Source organism: Crinia signifera, chromosome 8 (genome assembly GCF_055691185.1).
Source record: "Crinia signifera chromosome 8, ASM5569118v1, whole genome shotgun sequence".
Lineage (NCBI taxonomy): Eukaryota > Metazoa > Chordata > Amphibia > Anura > Myobatrachidae > Crinia > Crinia signifera.
The window spans coordinates 25778678-25797176 of record NC_139224.1 but is presented as its reverse complement, the minus strand read 5'-3'; the positions used below and the strand labels follow the sequence as shown (position 1 = coordinate 25797176).

The 18499-nt window shown below is 46.0% G+C and overlaps 1 protein-coding gene across 1 annotated transcript in view; it reads right to left on the bottom strand.

Annotated features, from left to right (window-relative positions):
* Nucleotides 1–18499, bottom strand: part of SUCLG2 (succinate-CoA ligase GDP-forming subunit beta) — a 212155-nt gene that overhangs the window by 138859 nt on the left and 54797 nt on the right. The window contains exons 3-7 of the mRNA XM_083156025.1: nucleotides 16070–16169; nucleotides 15111–15201; nucleotides 11242–11394; nucleotides 10038–10127; nucleotides 3426–3522 (exon numbers count right to left, since the gene is read on the bottom strand). Coding sequence (XP_083012151.1) covers nucleotides 3426–3522; nucleotides 10038–10127; nucleotides 11242–11394; nucleotides 15111–15201; nucleotides 16070–16169 — 531 coding nt within the window. The remainder of the gene's footprint in view (nucleotides 1–3425; nucleotides 3523–10037; nucleotides 10128–11241; nucleotides 11395–15110; nucleotides 15202–16069; nucleotides 16170–18499) is intronic.

Here is an 18499-nt window from a genome sequence, read left to right as displayed (position 1 = left end):
ACACATCCCCTTGCATGCGTCAGCTAGCAGGAGTAATCATTCGATGGTCACTGACCATCGAATGATTTCTCCTGCCTTCCAAAATAAAATTCTGTCTCATCTGACTTTTATTTATTTCGGTGTACGTCTAAGAGGGGGAAGGCGCCGACGTCCTGTGACGTCAGTCGTCCGCCCCAGGCAGCCACCGGCCTGCCTGCATTCTCATGGGAACGCCCAGAATTCTCATGGGGAAGCCCATAAAACGCTGGGCGTTATCATGGGTGAGCCCAGTCTCCGCCCCTGGTCCTCCCTCCCCACAACGAATGGTCCGGCGGTCGCCAAAGCCGTTGCTGGGGAATGCACATGCACAAATATGCGCTTGCACAGACCAGCCACCATCAGAACGGGGCCAAATTCGGCCCTGTTTGAGTCTTAACGAATCACCCCCTTGATGCAGAAAGTATGGCCCTGATTAAGAGGTGGAGACAAACCGGAACTCTGCGCAGTTCAGTGATTATTGCCCGACTGCAGATGCGTCTAATAACCCTTCCCACCAAAATCCCGGGTCCGACCCGGGATGTGGAACATGGTTCCCAGGAAATCCTGCTCTACATGATGTAAATTGGACCTGTTTGCACTGCATCCTACTCAGGTAGAGACCAGGAACCGGGACCCTTTTTGATTTTTTTAAAGGAGCCATTCCCACCGAGGCGCAACCCGATATTGCCGTGATAACCCTGGTTTATGCGGCAGTGGCAATGGGCATGTGCCACAATAGTTTTGCAATGGTGGTCTCTTAGAAGATTTATTTGCAAAGTGATTGACTATTGGGACAGTTTCTCTGACATCGGCATCCCGACTGTCTTTAGCCTGACCGTCGGAATCCCGACCGACGCGGGCTATTTTCCCTCGTGGGGGTCCACGGCTAACATAGAGGGAAAATACAATAGGTGGCGAGCACAGCTCGCCGGGTAACTAAGGGTTAAATTTACTGAGATGGGGGTTCTACTGAAGATGAGATGTTGCCCATAACAACCAATCAGATTCTACTTAATGGTTTAGAACATTGTAGAAGATAATAGATAGAGTCTGATTGGTTGCTATGGGCAACATCCCACAGTCAATAGGCCAAAATCATACCGTTGACAGGTACAAAAGGTTAACATGACGATAGTCACCAGATTTTTTGGGGGGGGATTTCACGTCTGCTTGATGGACTATCCACGTGGACATCAACTGAGAACAGTAACCTCCGGTGAGCGCACCCACAAGGGTCTACTTTGTACTGATGTTAGTCACATAACATGACAATATTTGCTACCCAAAAACTTGAGTTGACTATTGCCATGTCGATCTACTGACTTTGTACCTGTCAACCTTTCAACCATTTGGGATCAACCTATTGTCCGTCGACTTTCCATACCATACTTATCAGTAATCGGTCATAGTCAGAAGCATGGAACGTGCATGGAGTTCAGTCGTTTCTACATTGCTCATATTATCTTGATCAATTTTAAGGCTTCTTATTCATATCGGAAATCCATCCAATAGTTGAATTACTCATATGCTCAAATGACAACAGGAAGGAATGGAAACTAAGTTAAATCTTCTGCTTCCTTATGGATGAAATGCGGCTTGTGTAGGAGCTGTTTGAATATACATGCATTCTGTAACCAGCACAACCTTTATGAAGTATATTTATAAACGGAGTGGACATGGCTCACACTGTACATGCAACCCTCTAATGCCCCTTTCAGACCGCACTTAAAAAACTGTATTTTTCCGATTTTTAACCGTTTTAAAACGGTAATCTGTGCGGTCTGAAAAGTGCAGGACCACTTTACCGTTTTACAAAAGCTGTTTTTGGAGGGTCCTACCCGTTTCAGACCCGGTATTTTGGCATCAAAATCAGGCCTGAAACAGTATTTAGGACCCAGCCAATGAGCTAGGTCCTAAATTCAGCGCAGTGAATATTTAATGAGCGCTCATTAAATATTCATAGCACTGGAGGCCCCCCCCCCCGCGCATGGGTTAACATCCCCCAACTCCCCCCCCCCCCCCTCCCACAATGTGTTAAGAAACCCCCCCCCCATGTGCAGCCGGTACCTCCATAATTGCGTAATTTCTTATAAGAAAAGTGACTTTCGGAAAATGGCTGCCCCCATACGAAAGACAGTTTTTTAAACAGGTTTTCCGATGGGGCAGCCGAAAGACACTTTTTTTCATAAGTGCATCCTTCCATACTGCAGTGCCGGGATCCGCAATTACGGAGGTACCGGCTGCAGGGGGGGGGGGGGGGGGGGTGTTGGGGGTTGTTAACCCTGGGGTGGGGGGGAGCGCTTAAGACTGGCTTTGAGCCTGTATTTGGAAAGTTTCCAAAATCGGGTCTGCCAGTGTCAAAAAAACCACACTTAAACGTTTAAGAGATGCGGTGTGAAAGGGGTTTTACCTGGCAGACCCGTTTTTGGAAACGTTTTCAAATACAGGGTCAAAGCCAGTTTTGCGGTCTGAAAGCAGCATAAATCTTTTTCTCCTCATGTACGTGTACAGTATAAAAACAGGTAGTGCACATAGCGAAGAAGGGCAAAGCATGAGATAGTATACAAGAGTCACGCAACTTTATCTACTTTATGTATTTCCTCCATGTATAACGATACCAATATGGACATTTTGCCTAGTAACATCCACCACCCCACTCAGTGTCAGTAAACCAGATGCAGTCCGTGGGACTGCACTGGCCTTACTGTGACTGGCAGCGACTTCCTATTGGACGCCCTACCTGCCAGTCACAGACACTACAGGCGGTTTTGTTGGAAGGTGACTGCCAGTCCGGGCTGCAGTAAGCAGAGAGCTGCCTTCCTGCAGGAAGCCACTCCATGCCTTTTGCACATCCCTAGCCTGCTTCTATGGGCTGCAACCGATGCAGCCCATAAGAAGTCAAGCTCTTGTGCATGCACTGCACTGTTGCTGCCACTGCTCATGTCCGGCATCTTTAAATTACATGATACAGGTGGCGGCGCTGCGGGGACAAGGCCTCCTACAGTATGGTAGCTGCTGCTACCTAAAATGCACGAAAGTTATACTATTCACCACTGCAAATTTATTGACCAGTGTTATTGGCAACTGATTGGAGGGCACACCCTTAACGATGAATCTCTCAGTTCTACTATATAAATTAGTCTCAAGCTTCGTGCTTAGCTCAACCACTGCTCTTGTAAAAATGGAGCTATACAGTAGCTTTTAAAATATGTTGGTCACAGCCTTCCCCCATATTAATGTTGTGAAATACTCTGTGCTTCTGTGACCATTCCAATGAACTATCTGGCGACAGATTATTAGAATGCCACTCATTTCAAAACTGGGTCGGGCTGCGTAATAGTTAATTTCTCTCTAATACTCGAGATGACGACTCAGAAAATACAGTTCCACAATTGTTCTCTTCTCACCTTGTCCTTCCGGAGTTTCACCGAAGGGATTCACTTCAACCTGAGTGGCATCGACTTTCAGGAAAAGCTTGTACAGCTTGGTAATCTGATCTGCGGCCTGCGTTTCAATAAATAAAACACAATTACGATGCTGAGGGCTGCTCAGAAAGGATGCGCATTACGTGAAAAATTAAATTGTTCTATTACACCCTTGGAAGCGTTACAAATTAAATTTTAAAAAGGAAAGAGAAATTACAGCTTTAGCCGAGGATAGTATTTCTCCCCCCATCCGTCACCAAGTTCTATCAACTCAATGATGTAGTGCCCAGAGGGGAAGATCAGTCAACTGTATTAATTATTAGATATTAAGAAGTGATTTTAGGCAGTTTTTAATCACACATTTCTATCAATATACAATCAAGATTACCCATCGTTTCCAAAAATCCCATTTTATATATCGCATGGAATGCAAAGCGGATCTCAGGTCCAGGTTTATCGAGAGTACTGACTGATTAATGCATAAGTATAAAGGTGCCCGTACACTAGTAATATTTATCTTCAGATCTGGCTGGTTGGAACAAAAACCTGGTTATGGATGAGTGACAGTTTGGCAGTTCTCCAGCATTTCCATGCACATGGTCAACTGTCATTGGCTCTCATCCATAACCATGTTTTTGATCCAACCAGCCAGATCTGAAGATAAATCTGCGTGTGTATGGCCACCTTAATTAACAGTAGCGCAAATAATCACAATCTACTGTACATTATCATTCGGTGAAACAAGTAAAATGTGATAACGGTGCAGGGCTTGCAGTGGCCGGTTTATAACCAGGGGCCTAATTCGTCATCACTTGGAACGGGGCAATGTTCCAATGCTTGGGGTCTGCGTATTTGCGCATGTGCAGACCAAGGCAACGAACGGCTTTGGTGATATACACAATCGCCGGGACGTTCGTTGCGGGGAGGGAGGGTCGGGTGCAGATGGGTGGTGACAGCGCTGGACTATGGGAATGCCCAGAGATTTATGGACATCTCCATGTAAATGATGGGCGTTCCCATGGGACAGCAGGTAGGCCGATGGCTGCCGGGGTGGCGAGGACGTCAGCGTCCGCCCCTGTCTTCGGGGATTTGCGGAGGAAATAAAAGTCTGTTTCTTATGATTTATTTTTGAAGGCAGGTGAAATCATTCGATGGTCACCAACTAGTGGACGCATGTGAGGGGATTAATATTTTAATCCCAGACACCTATAATTACAACCAGGTGAAATGCAGGCTTGAATTTAGCCAGACTCAGAACCTTTTTAAATCATATGTTCCTAAGCTTTAAAGGGTTAAAAGTTTAAAGGGTAATTATGACAAATCTATATATACAGACCATCCAACCCTATGAGAAAACTCAGCGGCAGATTGTGACACTGTGGATTGCTCACAACAGGAAATAACTGGTAGCATTAGTCCGAGGTGGCAAAATGTTGTATTTAGCAATTTGTTGGGCAAAATAGAATTACAGACTGCAGGCAACGTTTTCACTGTTTTTTTACCTGAATGTCAACACAGTCGACATGGACACAGTTGCAGGTGCACCACATCCCCTTGCATCGCTCGCAATGCATCGGGCATGTGCCTCGCTGCGCTCGGCACACTATTTTATTCTCCCATTGTGCCCTAGTGGATGGTAGGGCATGAAATACCGCCTGTCGGCACATGTCAGCTCAAAAAACAGTGAAAAACCTCATGTCGACATTTTGACTGTCGACCAAGACATTGTCGAACTAATGACCTGACAAGTAATGACCTTTCGACCTAGAAGCATGTCACCATTTTCCTATGTCGACATTTTCCCACGTTGACCGAATGGTGTCAACCTAATGACTGTCAACCATCATGCTGTAGAGTAGACCAAATGACCGCATCCCCTCTGAATCCACGTAGTGCAAAAATTCCACAGCCGCAACTTTTCCACACGCCAAGTTCTGTTGTGGTTCATCTGCATCTATAGACGCGTGAAAACCAATTCCTGTGCGGTTGAAGCTGCCCCTTGGCGTCTCTAGAAAAGTGCGATTGGCTTTTCGCTGTGTCTGCACAAGACGTGAAGGAAAATACAGTAAGCTACGTCTCTTGAAGCGTCTCAGCTGCACTGGGCATCTTGCACCAGTGTCCTGGTCGAAATGTGAATCTGCAAAGCAAGTCGATGTTGAATATGTGGACGCTGCTGAAGTGTTGACAAGATAGAAAGTCGGCAAACTGTTCCTATCGGCCCAGACGCCAATTGCCTGCTCCATAAGACAGAGGCATCTTCTGGGTCCTAACGGTCACGTCCAGTGCAATTCTGGTGCGTCTTCTCCCCCTATCCATAACCCGCATATTGCATACCCCTACAGCCTAACCCTAACCTCTTTACTCCTCAGCTTAACCCTAACCCTCCAGTCCTGCAGCCTAACCCTTAATGTCGACAGTTTGACAAATGTTGAAGTTGGGAACGTCAACAATATGAAGAGGTCATGTTGAATGTCGACATTTAAAAAATGTCACCATCAAAACTGTCTACATAACTGGGGTCATGGGTTCGATTCCAACCAGGGCCTGTATGTGTGTACCCATGTTGGCACCCATAAACTACTGCGATGTATAGCAGCAGTGTATGGCCATCTGATCCCCACTGATCCGCCTGGGACCTTCCCGGTCGGCATTATCGCATCCGCAGTCCTTTCACATACGATGTATCGCATGCGACCCCGTTCCCCGGAGGGTGGCCAAGTTGAAGGTCGGACAGCCAGCAGGCCTGACCTTCGGCTCAGGTCCCAAGCACACGGGACCGCGCACAGTACCCGAAGGGGGGTGTCAAACACATCCCATTTGGGATGATCTGCCAGCCCGATCCATCGGGATCGGATGACATCGTAGAAAATCGGACTAGTGTATGGGCACCTTTAGTGTGTGTGTGTGTGTGTCTCCATGTGGTTGGTACTCCAACTATGGCTGGGTCATATGGGAATTCCTAAATATTCTCTGTAATGCCCTGCACAATATGTAAGCGTTCAATAAAATATACTTTTTAATAAATAATAAAGTCTTAACCAAGCGTTCATTTCTGAAATAATCTCTCAGACATCAGACTAGTCTGGTTTTATAAGAGGGAAAGAAAATGTGCTTTAAACACGGCAATATTTCAGTATAATGTGCCTTTACAAGCTTGAAGGAAGCAGAAACCCAGTAATAAACTGAAATATAACTACTACATTAAATTTCAACATAAATAATGATAGCACTGCCGCAGACATGATCAAATAAACCTTTGCACAGCTTAGTAATAGACAGTGTACATTGTGTGTATATTAAATCATGCTTACGATGAACAATGCACATTGTCAAAGTACTGATAGTTCGATGCTTATGAACATTTTTTTTTATTCAAATTCCCGGAGCTGCAGCAGACAGATTAAACAGAACACGCGCACGCAGGGAAATGTGTCAGCCCAGGTCTGGGGACGGAGCACAGCAGATGTATCCTTCCCCTGGAACTTGTCATCCAAATTGTAGCTGATTTCAATTGTTTATGGTTGACTTGTTGGGTGTAATAATACATACTGTAGATTATTGATGCGCTGTGGTTTAAGTACCCTCCTGACATGAGATAACAGGCCTCAGTAGGGGATGGGGCTGAGGTGGATAATAGAGATACAGTAAAGTGGCACTTGAAGTCAAGATCATATTAAACTTTTTTAGTCTCTGAAAACGTTCGCAAAACAAAGGCGGACTTTGGGAGACTCGACAAGGAACTTTGCTTGCATTGTAGTTGCTGGGAAACTACAACACCCAGAATGCAACGGGCAGGACTGGTGATCTATGGAAAGTCACTAAAGCAAGTCTTAAGATGCCCACACACTAGAATGATTTTTGTGCAGATTGGCCGATATATAAACAGATTTTTTACCGATAATCGTCCGCCCGCGGATCTTTTGCTAAATCTTCTGATATTACATGTTGCATGAAAGATCGAAAGTTTTAACAAAAGGTCCATAGGAACGCACATGGGATCTTAAATGAAATCTTTGGTAAAGATGTGTGCGCTGGCCTGAAATTTCACGGCAAAAGGCCCCCATACGTTAGTCCGACTTGTCCTAGGGACAAGTCGGACCTGATTTCCCCTGCAGCTCCCCGGGAGGGGGACACACGATTAGGCACTTGATGTGCCAAGGTTTGCATATGATAAATCGCATGGATTTATCATATGCAGTCCCCAGGGAGCTGCAGGAGGAGGAAGCCGTGCGGGGGACGGCAGCGGGCGGGGGATGCTGGCTAATAGAGAGCCAGGCAGAGGGAGCCGGGCAGACGAGGAAGCTGTTGCGGTGACAGCGGGAGCAGGGAGAAGACGCTGACTGTCGGGCAGCAGCGGGAGCCGGGAGAAGCAGAGCATTAGAAGAAAAAAAAACGCCCATACAGATGACTTGGAAGCCATTGATTGGCTGAGAGCTCTCAGCCAATCAATGGCTTCCTAGTCATCTGTATGGGCGTTTTTTTTTCCCCAAGTTATCTGCTCACCCGGCTTCCGCTGCTGCCCGTCAAGCCAGCGTCCTCTTCCTGCCCGGCGCCCTGCTCCCGCTGTCACCACAACAGCTTCCTCCTGCCCAGCTCCCTATGGAGCCTCCCCCTGCTCCCTCTGTCTGACTGTCTACTAGCCGGCATACCCCGCCCGCTTTAGCAAATCTTATGTGCAGCCCGTCCGACTTCCCGACTCCGATGCGCATCGGATCGGACGGGATGTCTACAAGTGCGATTTGGGCCGATTTCACGGCCCGATTCCTCCGAATCAGGTGAAATCGTGCCCAAGTGTATGGGGGCCTTAATTTATGCGCACATCTTAAGATCTTTCTAGTGTGTGGTCACCTTTAAAGTGTAAAGACTGAAAGCAGCCATCGTTTTGGTTTACTCAACATCCAGTTTATTACTTCATGAGATAATGACATAATAGGGCAGTTTTTGCACAAAGTGATATCACCAATTCCTAGCGAACTGATAGGCTTAGGGGGATATTCTATCCCCGCCGCTACTTCCGACGGGGGAAATAGCTGCGGGGGCCTATTCAATGCTGTCTTGCCCAACAGCACTGAAGATGCAGATCGACGGAATGGGCCTGACTTTAAAAGCTGTCAGGCCCGTTTTGCCGAGAACGGCTGTGGATTGTCTCGATCATGGACGGATCTCGGCAATTCACGGCCACACCCCCTTATCGCCGATCGGACATTGAATCCCGCCTGCCGATTTGCGATTGAGCAAAACAAAAATGGACCACGGTCACGACTGTCCATGACCTGGGATTAAATACAGCCCTGTTGTCCATAATCAGGCTAAACACTATGGTTATTGCCTAAATATACCAACATGATACCATTTACCAATTATCTTAAATTAGGGAGATATATACTCTGTCCTGTTCCATACGGTTATGGTATGAATGATAGATTGACTCTAGGTTGACAATCATTATGTTGACCACGAATGGTTGACAGTGGGTAGATCGACACCTTTAAATTGTCGACATACTCAAGGTTGACACTGTTAGAAGGTCGACAGACATATTCGACACTGAAAAGATTCATACGAGTTTGACATGTTTCTGGTGTCTATGTCGACATGGACACGGTATAGTGTACCGTTGCGCTCGCCATGCTTCAGGCACAGGGCCTCACTGCACTCGGCACACTATTCTATTCTCACTCAAAGGTATATATTTAATTGATGCCGGATCCATTCCGAAATTCTTTTTCCGGAACGGATCCGGCATCCATTTTTCAATGAGGCAGCCAAATCCGACATCGGATTTGGCCGCTGATTGATGCTCACCCGGCTGGCGCAGGGACCGGGTGAGCGCGGCGGCGGGAGGCAGCTTGAGCCGGGAAGGGGCTGGGTGAGCTGCTCTCCCCTGGCCAGGCGGCGGTGGGTATGGGAGATAGCGGGTTGGGTACGGGACGGTGCGAGCTGTGTTTCAATCCACCTGCTTTTCGTCAGGTCGAAACATTTCGACCTGCCGGGAAAAAAAACAGATAGCATTGAATAGATCGGAACCCCTTCCAATCTATTCATGTCGAAAATTGCCGTCTTTTTGGCAAGAGGGCAGTTTCGACACTCATTAAATATACTTCTATGTACACTTGGATGGTAGAGAGTGAACCAAGTCGGTCTAAACCCCCCAAAAAATACATGTCTATGTCAACCTTTTGCTTGTGTGGACTTCCTGTAGACCTTGAGTATGTTGACCATTTAAAGATGTCGACCAACCCACCGTCGACCATTAGTGTCGACCTAGAGTCAATCTATCATGATTCCGGATACCGTTCCATACAACTGCTGAAGATAATTGATAAGACAGAGTTGCATAGGAACAGAGCATATTTTCAGGAGCTGATTGGTTGGTGGTTTATCACTCTCCATTTGACCACTTTTTAAGGCTTATTACATCTCACCCTGACAGACAGCCCTGGCCAAAAATGCAGCCGAAACGGACCAGTTTTGTTTGAAATCCCACAAATCCTCTGATCCTGCTGGCGGTCTTCCATGACACAAAAGAAAGAAATCTCATTAAGCAGCCCATCAGGGAACACACATGTATAACATACTGTACCCGGCAATTACCTGTTGCTGCAAAGGTCCTTTGAATCCTAAATTGTCTGCCATCCGTAATGCCTGGCTGTCCTTTATTCCCTCAAATATATCTATTTCTTCCTTTTAAAACAAATAAAGAAAAAGAATGTGAACAACGTAAAAGGGAGAGGACTATTGAAGTCATAAAGAATACGGTGATTGTACGCCGCTGCACTGAGAGCTAAAACAGGCGCCCAGAGGGGACGTTATAATGAAGTCACAGTAGTTTGAATGAAGTCTTTCCACAACAAGACAGTGGTACGGTGACAAGACAAACCGATACCAGTCTTCACTTCTAATTACAGGGCAGCTGGCTTTGACGAATATAAAGCAGATAATTATTATGACAGGGTAGAGACTATCGCTGTTCACGCTAAGATCCAGACATGTTATTACAAAATACGCTAAGGGGGGGGGGGGGGTCTAAGTTGACTCTAAGTAGGTTGTTAAATTGTATTCAAGATAAGCAATAAATCTATGACTGAAAGGAAACATGAAACCGCCACATGATCCGGTCCGATCAGAACGAGCTTGTGCATCGGGGCGGCCAGCAGGGAACAGATGTACTGTAGACCTATGGCCAATGGAAAGGTGTAAAAATACATTAGTGGGGCGCTGCACTATTACCCGTTTTACATCGCAGCTAATTACCGGGAACAAGCTGGTTTCTTGCCGGGTTGACCCGGTAATTAGTGCAATGTGAAAGGGGTTACAGCTAACCGGTAGCAACATGGCAATCCGAACCGGGTAAAAAGCAGGTTCGTTACCGTGTTGCTGTGCAGCGTGAATGGGTTTAACGGGTCAAGCGACCCGTTTCCGTTCACACTATGAACCTTAACCTATTTCAGGTGTCAACCTTCATTCGTCTTCCCAATGCATGTCAACCTAGTGATCCCATCGTGCCTGTGTGTGTGTGTGTGTGTACAGATGTAGCTAGTGGCCCTTTAATAATCATACTGCGGAATGCCCCATGCTAGGATTCTCATCTGTATGAACACAAAACAGATATTATTATATTGTATACAAACAGCATAATATTATAACTGTGGGAGCCAAACTGATTTTGGAAGACAGTATTAATCCAATCACATCTGTACACCAGACCTTACATTAGTTCAGATTCAGACAGAAAGTGAGAATATTACGGAGGGTACACGACAAAGGGTCACATTTTGGGAGCACAATTCTGACTTACTTTAAAAATAAGTTCTGGAGTTTTCTCTGCGACCTCTTCGATGTCCACGCCTCCTTGCGGGCTGCCGACCAACACGGGTCCATTGCATGCACGGTCCATTAAAATGGCCAAATAGGTTTCTCTTGCGATATCCAGGGCTTCTGCCACCATTACCTGAATGATAAAAGGACGTCATCCTTATTCACCAAAGGATTAACAGTGTGGTAAGAATGCAGTGACCAAGGGGTCCCGTGCAACGGGAGAATTTGATGCATCTTCCCCTCTGGGTGGTGTCTCAAGAAGGATAGATAGAAGCCAAGTAGTTGCTATGGGCAACTTCACTGTTCTACTGCTTGATACATCTCCCCACTAACCTCTTACGATCCAACTCCTCACTCCTAATATATTCTTATTTTAGTCTAATGAAGCACGTTCCATTCTCTTCTATATATTACACCGCAGAGGATAAGGAGTCTGGATTTTCCATCACTAGATGTCTTTTGTTTCCACCCCCCATATACAAGAAAGAAAAGAGAGTTTCTTGCAGTAGCAGGGAGGTGAACACTTGCCAAACGCCAAGAGAGCGGCTCATTAATTGTACGGGCCCTGCAACTCGCTGAGGTACTTTATTTTTGCTGAAGCGCAGCAATGGGGGCAACAGAGAGGCGCTCAGCAGTCACCCTGCTGCACATTACATTCCTGCCGGAGAAAAACTTCATCAAGATCGATTACATCGGGAGGGATTTCCAGCTACAGATTATACCAGAAAGAGTGGCTTAGTCACTCGGCTGCTGTGCAAGGGATGCGGATTTCTGCTCGCCGGGCAAAAAAAGGTGTTAGCGCAACATGAACACAAATGTTGTTCAGTGGTTCATATAAATGACATAGGGGAAATAAGTTGCTAAGACTTTTAAGGTAATCATTAACGGATGTCTTTAACTATGCATGTCCAATAGGAGGAGTTCTTCAATATCTACTTGCGGAGACCGCTCTGCTATAACGTCCTGGTGATGTCATCGGCCCCATGCACGGCAATCAGCTTCCACCTGCACTAGTGGCTACCGTCAGGGCCTGATGTACTAAGCTTCAAGTAACATACACCGCAAATGCAGGGTCGCACCAGGACTTTGAAATGGTTCAGTCCCGGTGCGACTCTGCATGTGCAGTCTGTTGAGATCGCACCAGCGAACCGGTAATATTGCCGGTTCAATGACATCATAATGTGGTGTGGGGGAGAGTCATCGGGGGTGGGGGAGGAGGCAGCACTTAGAGCTGGTGCTGCTCCAAGCACTGCCTCCTCCATAGTGTGAACGGGAAACGGGATTGGTTGGTAGTTTTATCGATCTTCACTTCCTCACTTTTTGAAGCTAAGCGGACATCATCCATGTCTGTAGGTAACAATTTTTGCAAAGTGAATCCCTCTCGGAGGATCAGATGTACTATAGGACAGAGGCTCAGCAAGTTCCGCTTTCCTCTGTTTGCTGTGTGCAGGCACCTTCTATGGGGACAGCAGTGTTGCGGGACGCATGTGGTTGCTCTTAATCACGGGAACGTGTATAGACGCAGTCAATATTCCAAAAATTGCACTTTTTTGAGGTTTTAACCTAAAATGGGTTTGACGCACCCTGCCCTAATAGATTAAACAGTTGTTTTGCGTTAATAAGCAAATGAAACAATATTCTAATTTCCATCCTATACACAAAAAACGCTAATGTAGTTAAATTTGTTACCAAAGTGAGCGTCTTAAATAATATTCATGAGAATGCAGTGTACAACCTCCCGAGGAAAGAAAACTTGCACAACAATATACTTGGCAGTCGCTGCATTTTAATTTGCATAGCTGATTAAGCATATGGTATAGGGTTTAGCTGCCAGTATACACAGTATAGCAGGTATTACCTGTGTGCACAGCTTAGATTCCGGCTTGTAGTTCTGTTAGGTTACATTGGGGCTACATTGGGGCAGATTTATCGATTTTTCACCATCCACATCCTCAAATGCGGATGTGATAATATTGACCCAATTACCAGTGCGATAATTGACAATGTTAAACAAATGAATCAATTATCGCATGAAGCGAAAGAGATTGCGCTAAACTTTTTTTGTAAAAAAATACCTTGATCCTGTGCTTCGCATGCGCCGCCGCCAGCACCCCCTCTCTGTTGCAATGGCCCAACCAACACCACTGAACATACTCACTTACCCGCGGATCAGCTCCTGTAAGGCTGCCTGTCATCGGGGCTTCCTGCTACTGTAAACCCCCCTCTGCTGTAAAGTGAGCTGCTGCTTTGCAGCATCACTGTACTGCACTGGGAGTCACAGGAGTAGCACAGAGATTTGATGATTGGCAGTGCTGTTACTGGGAAGGGGATCCGCACTGAGTTCTTTTAAGTCGCCAGCTGACGCTCATGTTATTATCACAGGGCTCACTGCATTTTTGTTTTGTTATTTTGGCCAGATCTCATTTCCCATTAAAAAAATGGAAAATACGATCTGCTTACTAGAAAACACAAAAACTGGCCCAAAAGCCCTTTAGGTAATCCCAATTGCGGCCCGTGCTGTCATTTCAAGCAGCCCGCAGCCTCCAGCTGGAAGCGGGCAGAGCATCAGATGTGGGAAGCACAGGACACTAAAGGTGGGGCCCCGGCGAGTGCGCCTTTACCTTGCTGTCCCCTGCAGTGAGGAGGTGCCGGCCACCACAGTCAGATGGGTTTGGCGTCCTACACCTGCTGCTGCAATCGTATATCACCCTACTCCACAATCACAATGACAGCAATGTTAGGGAAGGGGGGCAGCAAGGGCCCGTAACATGCAGAGCGGAGGAGGGCAGCAGCGGGAGCCCAAGCATATCCTGTCCTTGCAGTGCCTGCTTTGCCTCTCCTTCCTCTGGCTCACACAAGAGGCTGGGAAACATACAGAGAAGGGAGGGGGCAGAGTGGGGGACATATGATGGGTGCATACAATGTTAAATTCGCCCAGAATGCTAAATGCCCGCCCATTGTCAACGCGACCCCCACTATCAACGCCAACCCGAAGCGTGGCGAGCACAGTGAGTCCACGAGGGGTGGCGGTACGCGTCCTCTGACCTTTTCATACCCCCACTATCCACATCGGCGTGGAGTTGATTTTAGATAGTGTGGCGAGCGCAGCAAGCCACCGAGCCCAAAGCGTGGGGGTATGAAAAGGTCGGAGGACACGTACCGCCGCTGCGCTCGCCACGTTCGGGTTGGTGTTGATAGTGGGGGTGGCGTTGACAATGGGGGTGCATTTAACAATTATAAGCACCCATCAGGGTGCTTGTACAATTAAAATTCGCATCTGATCGCATCGCATGCCGCTATATTGCATGCGATGTGCTGCAGTACGATCAACATCGCGGGCGCCGTGATAATACACAAGTACCAATAATTTATATAAAAATTGGGCCCATAGAACTAATGAATTCAAACATGCCTATTAAAAAGTAAGCTCAGCCCACAGAGCGCATTCTACTCTTGTACAGCTTATTTAAAGTCATCACTGCATAACTTGAATTATATATGTTGGGTTGGATCATTTAATTATGTTGGTTCCGGACACAAAATGGCTGCAGCGTTGTCACGGCAACTGATGTTCTACTATGCCAGCTAAGGCACTGACACTAACTTCACACACACGGAGACAGGGAGCAACACAAAGCTTCCAGCGCTAGACACATTTTGTTTAAAAGTGTTATTCCCCAACATGGTCCCTAAAGATTTCATTTTTGTTACACGCAAAATTCAGCCCACAAACGGCTGCTTCATTGCAGACATTGGGAATGATTCAATTAAGGCAGCCCATAAGCATTTGTAATAAATCAAATGATAACACAAAACAAAAAAGACATTACAAGCCTTGGCCAAACTTACCTTACTAACTTTGACGCCACCTTGAGCGGTTTGTTTGGTTGTCAGATTGTATCCAATCATCTGCTTTGTGAGAATTTCCACCTTGTTAGGGCTGCAGAGCAATTGGAAACGGTTTAGTAAAACATTGCAAAACGATTTACCTCATCAGCTAATCAGCATCTACTGTAACTGCAATGTCACAGGCCGTGTTTGAAGAATGCAAGGAGCGGATTGGCTGGTACTTTTGGGTCTATATACATTGGAGAGCGATAAAGTGGGACAATCACCTCTTGTCAACACAGCATGTAACATTGCACTTAGAGGCTGGTTGGCTGGTAAAGTATCTATGTCTACTTTATCTCTCTGCAAGATTTAGTAAAAAAAGACCCCTTTATCACTCTCCATTTTATCTCTCGGAGGCTTAGTACATCTGGACGGATTTTAATGGCGTTTTCCCGCATTTAAAAAAAAGTGTGATAAAAGTGCTAGTGCTCCACAGTGCACACAGTGGCCAAGAGTGGTAATGCACTCCCTAACACGATGTGTCAAGCTATAATCGCAGCACATCCCCGCCCCCATCTGTGATGAAAGCTCCTCCTTCACTTGTTTCCATTCAGTCATCAATAATATAGGCAAGTATTTCTTATGAGTGCATAAGCCCCCTGCCCCCCCAAGTCTACCTCTGAACCCCTGCTTTCAGGAAAGGGATAAGCAATGGATACTTATGGAAAGGGATAAGTGGCAAAATCAGGCACCATATTTATCTGAACAGTATTAAAATGGTATAGTTGCTGAATTTAGGAATAGCGTGAAATGACAGATCCAGCAGAGGGAACCATTATTTGGGAAGAGAAATTAAGTAGACCTTGAGGAGAGGGCAGTTAATTGGAATAAGTGGATCCATAGAAAAGCTTAAAAGGGGTTACACATATGTAGTCATGGTGCATTAGGATGATGCTGGAATTACTAATAAAACTTACTCAGTAGTTAGATGGACTCCACCTTTCAGTCCGCTGTCAAACACACCTTTACCTCTTCCTCCAGCCAGGATCTGAGCTTTTAAAACAATTTCCCTTGCCTCTGCAGGAACAAAAAATCGGTCTGTTGTTACCTACTGTATATGTAGAAGTAGTCACATGACATGGTCAGAACACTATGAACTGTTGCACTCCCTAGAACGAAGGGAAGCATTAAGCGGCCCGACAGCCGCTGAGGAAGTACAAATCCCAGCATGCCATAGTTTTTCTATTAGTGCATGCTGGGATGTGCAGTTCAAAGGCAGCTGGAGGGCCACTTATTGCCCACCCCTGTCCTAGATTGATGTACAGAAAGGGAGAATATTTTTTCCTGAATTCTAGAAATACATTCGGGTAAAAACACAGGAACAATATGTTATCAATACTGGGGTGGTTGAATGGGTGTGGTCCTTAGGCCAGCCAATAGTAGGTCGAAATTCACTAGGTTGCCTCATAGGATCGACAATCACGTAGTCAATAGAATGACAGTAGAAAGATTGGTACTCTTTACCTAGAACGGCGCCCATCGCGACCATCGAATGCACTAAAAAACGGGTGCGATGCGATGCCCGCGATTTCCCATAGGGACCAATGTTAAAAGTGAGATTGGACGCGATTTTAGTGTTCAATGCCCGCGATTTTTCCATAGGAAACAATGTTAAATGGGCCACAGAGCCCTAATAGTCCCCCTGAAGTCTGAAATGGCCCCCACAATTTTTAACGGCACCCCACGATCAACGTCAACCCGAAGCGTGGCGAGCGCAGCGAGCCCGCGAGGGGCGGCGGTACGCGTCCTCCGACCTTTTCATACTCCCACTATCCACGTCGGCGTGGAGTTGAGAATAGAATAGTGTGGCGAGCGCAGCGAGCCACCGAGCCCCGCGAGGGGACGCGGATACCTTCACAGGTAAACGCGTCCCCTCGCGGCCTTCACAGGTGTCCGCGTCACCACGGACACCTGTGAAGCCCGCGAGGGGACGCGTATAACTGTGAAGGTATCCGCGTCCCCTCGCTGTGCTTGAAAAGGTCGGAGGACGCGTACCGCAGCCGCTCGCCACGCTTCGGGTTGACGTTGATCGTGGGGTGGCGTTAAAAATTGTGGGGGCCATTTAAGACTTCAGGGGGACTATTAGGGCTCTGTGGCCCATTTAACATTGTTTCCTATGTAAAAATCGCGGGCATTGAGGCATTTAACACTAAAATCGCGTCCAATCTGACTTTTAACATTGATCCCTATGGGAAAATCGCGGGCATCGCGTCGCACCCGATTTTTATGTACCCGCGATGCCCGCGATTTTTTGCCCGCGATGCTAATCGCGGGCGCCGTTCTAGGTAAAGAGTACCGAAAGATTTACACAGTAAAAATGTTGACTAAGAATTGGTCAGCACGGGTTTTGCACATTGTATGGTTGACCGCACACGACCCCAATTTGTGTACCACTTTGTCCGCCATGCTTTGGGCAAGGCTAAGCACAGGTTGCTATTTGCAATCATAGCCTACGTCAATGCTAAAGTATGGAAAAAAAAGTATTTATACTAAAAATGATTTATACTTTATTTCTAAAGTATAAAAAGTATACTTTATATAACGTATAAAAAAGTTTAAAAAAAAACTTAAGTGACCATATTTTTAACGATCATTTAAACCGGTCGACCATTAACATATAATCCAGATACCGGTTGGATTTACCCTATCGAGGACTGTTTGGCCTGGTTTTTGAATTACCGCCTAGCCATTCATTCAGCATCTTCCCACAGCTCCTACCAGTTCCTGTCATTTTAGATAAATGTACAATAAAAATACAACAATTTCTAGAACGACGATAAATAACATAAATGTAATGAACTGTAATGAGAAAAAAACGTCAGGTAACATCTGAAAACATGTAGAAAATAACCACCACCAATAAGTCCAAAACCTTATTATATAAATGTAAGAACTGCCGTACAGATCGATACATTGACTCCGCGCTAACTGAAGCGGCTGCTCCTTCCCTCAGGCAAGTGGGAACAAGGAGTAATTTCATTTAGGAGTTACAATCCCAGTTCCACGGAGAGTGATCTTTATACCATTGGTCCGTTTTCCACATCCTCCATCACCATTTCTTATTTACTTAAATATCTGATTTTAAGAAAGAACAAATAATTTTCATTTTTTTTCCTCTATATTTATTTCACCACCGTTCAAAATCCCTAACGGGATTACAAGAAAATGTTCTTTAGTAGAAAATGTAATTTTAGTTGCAGTGATACGCCTCTACTCTCTTAGGGACCGTCTGCAAAAAAATTGCAAAGGGCATAATGGATTTTTTATGGAAATATCCCAGCCACAGTACAAATTGAGTTACTACAGACAATGTTAGCTATCCGACGGCTTTAAAACACAGGATAAAA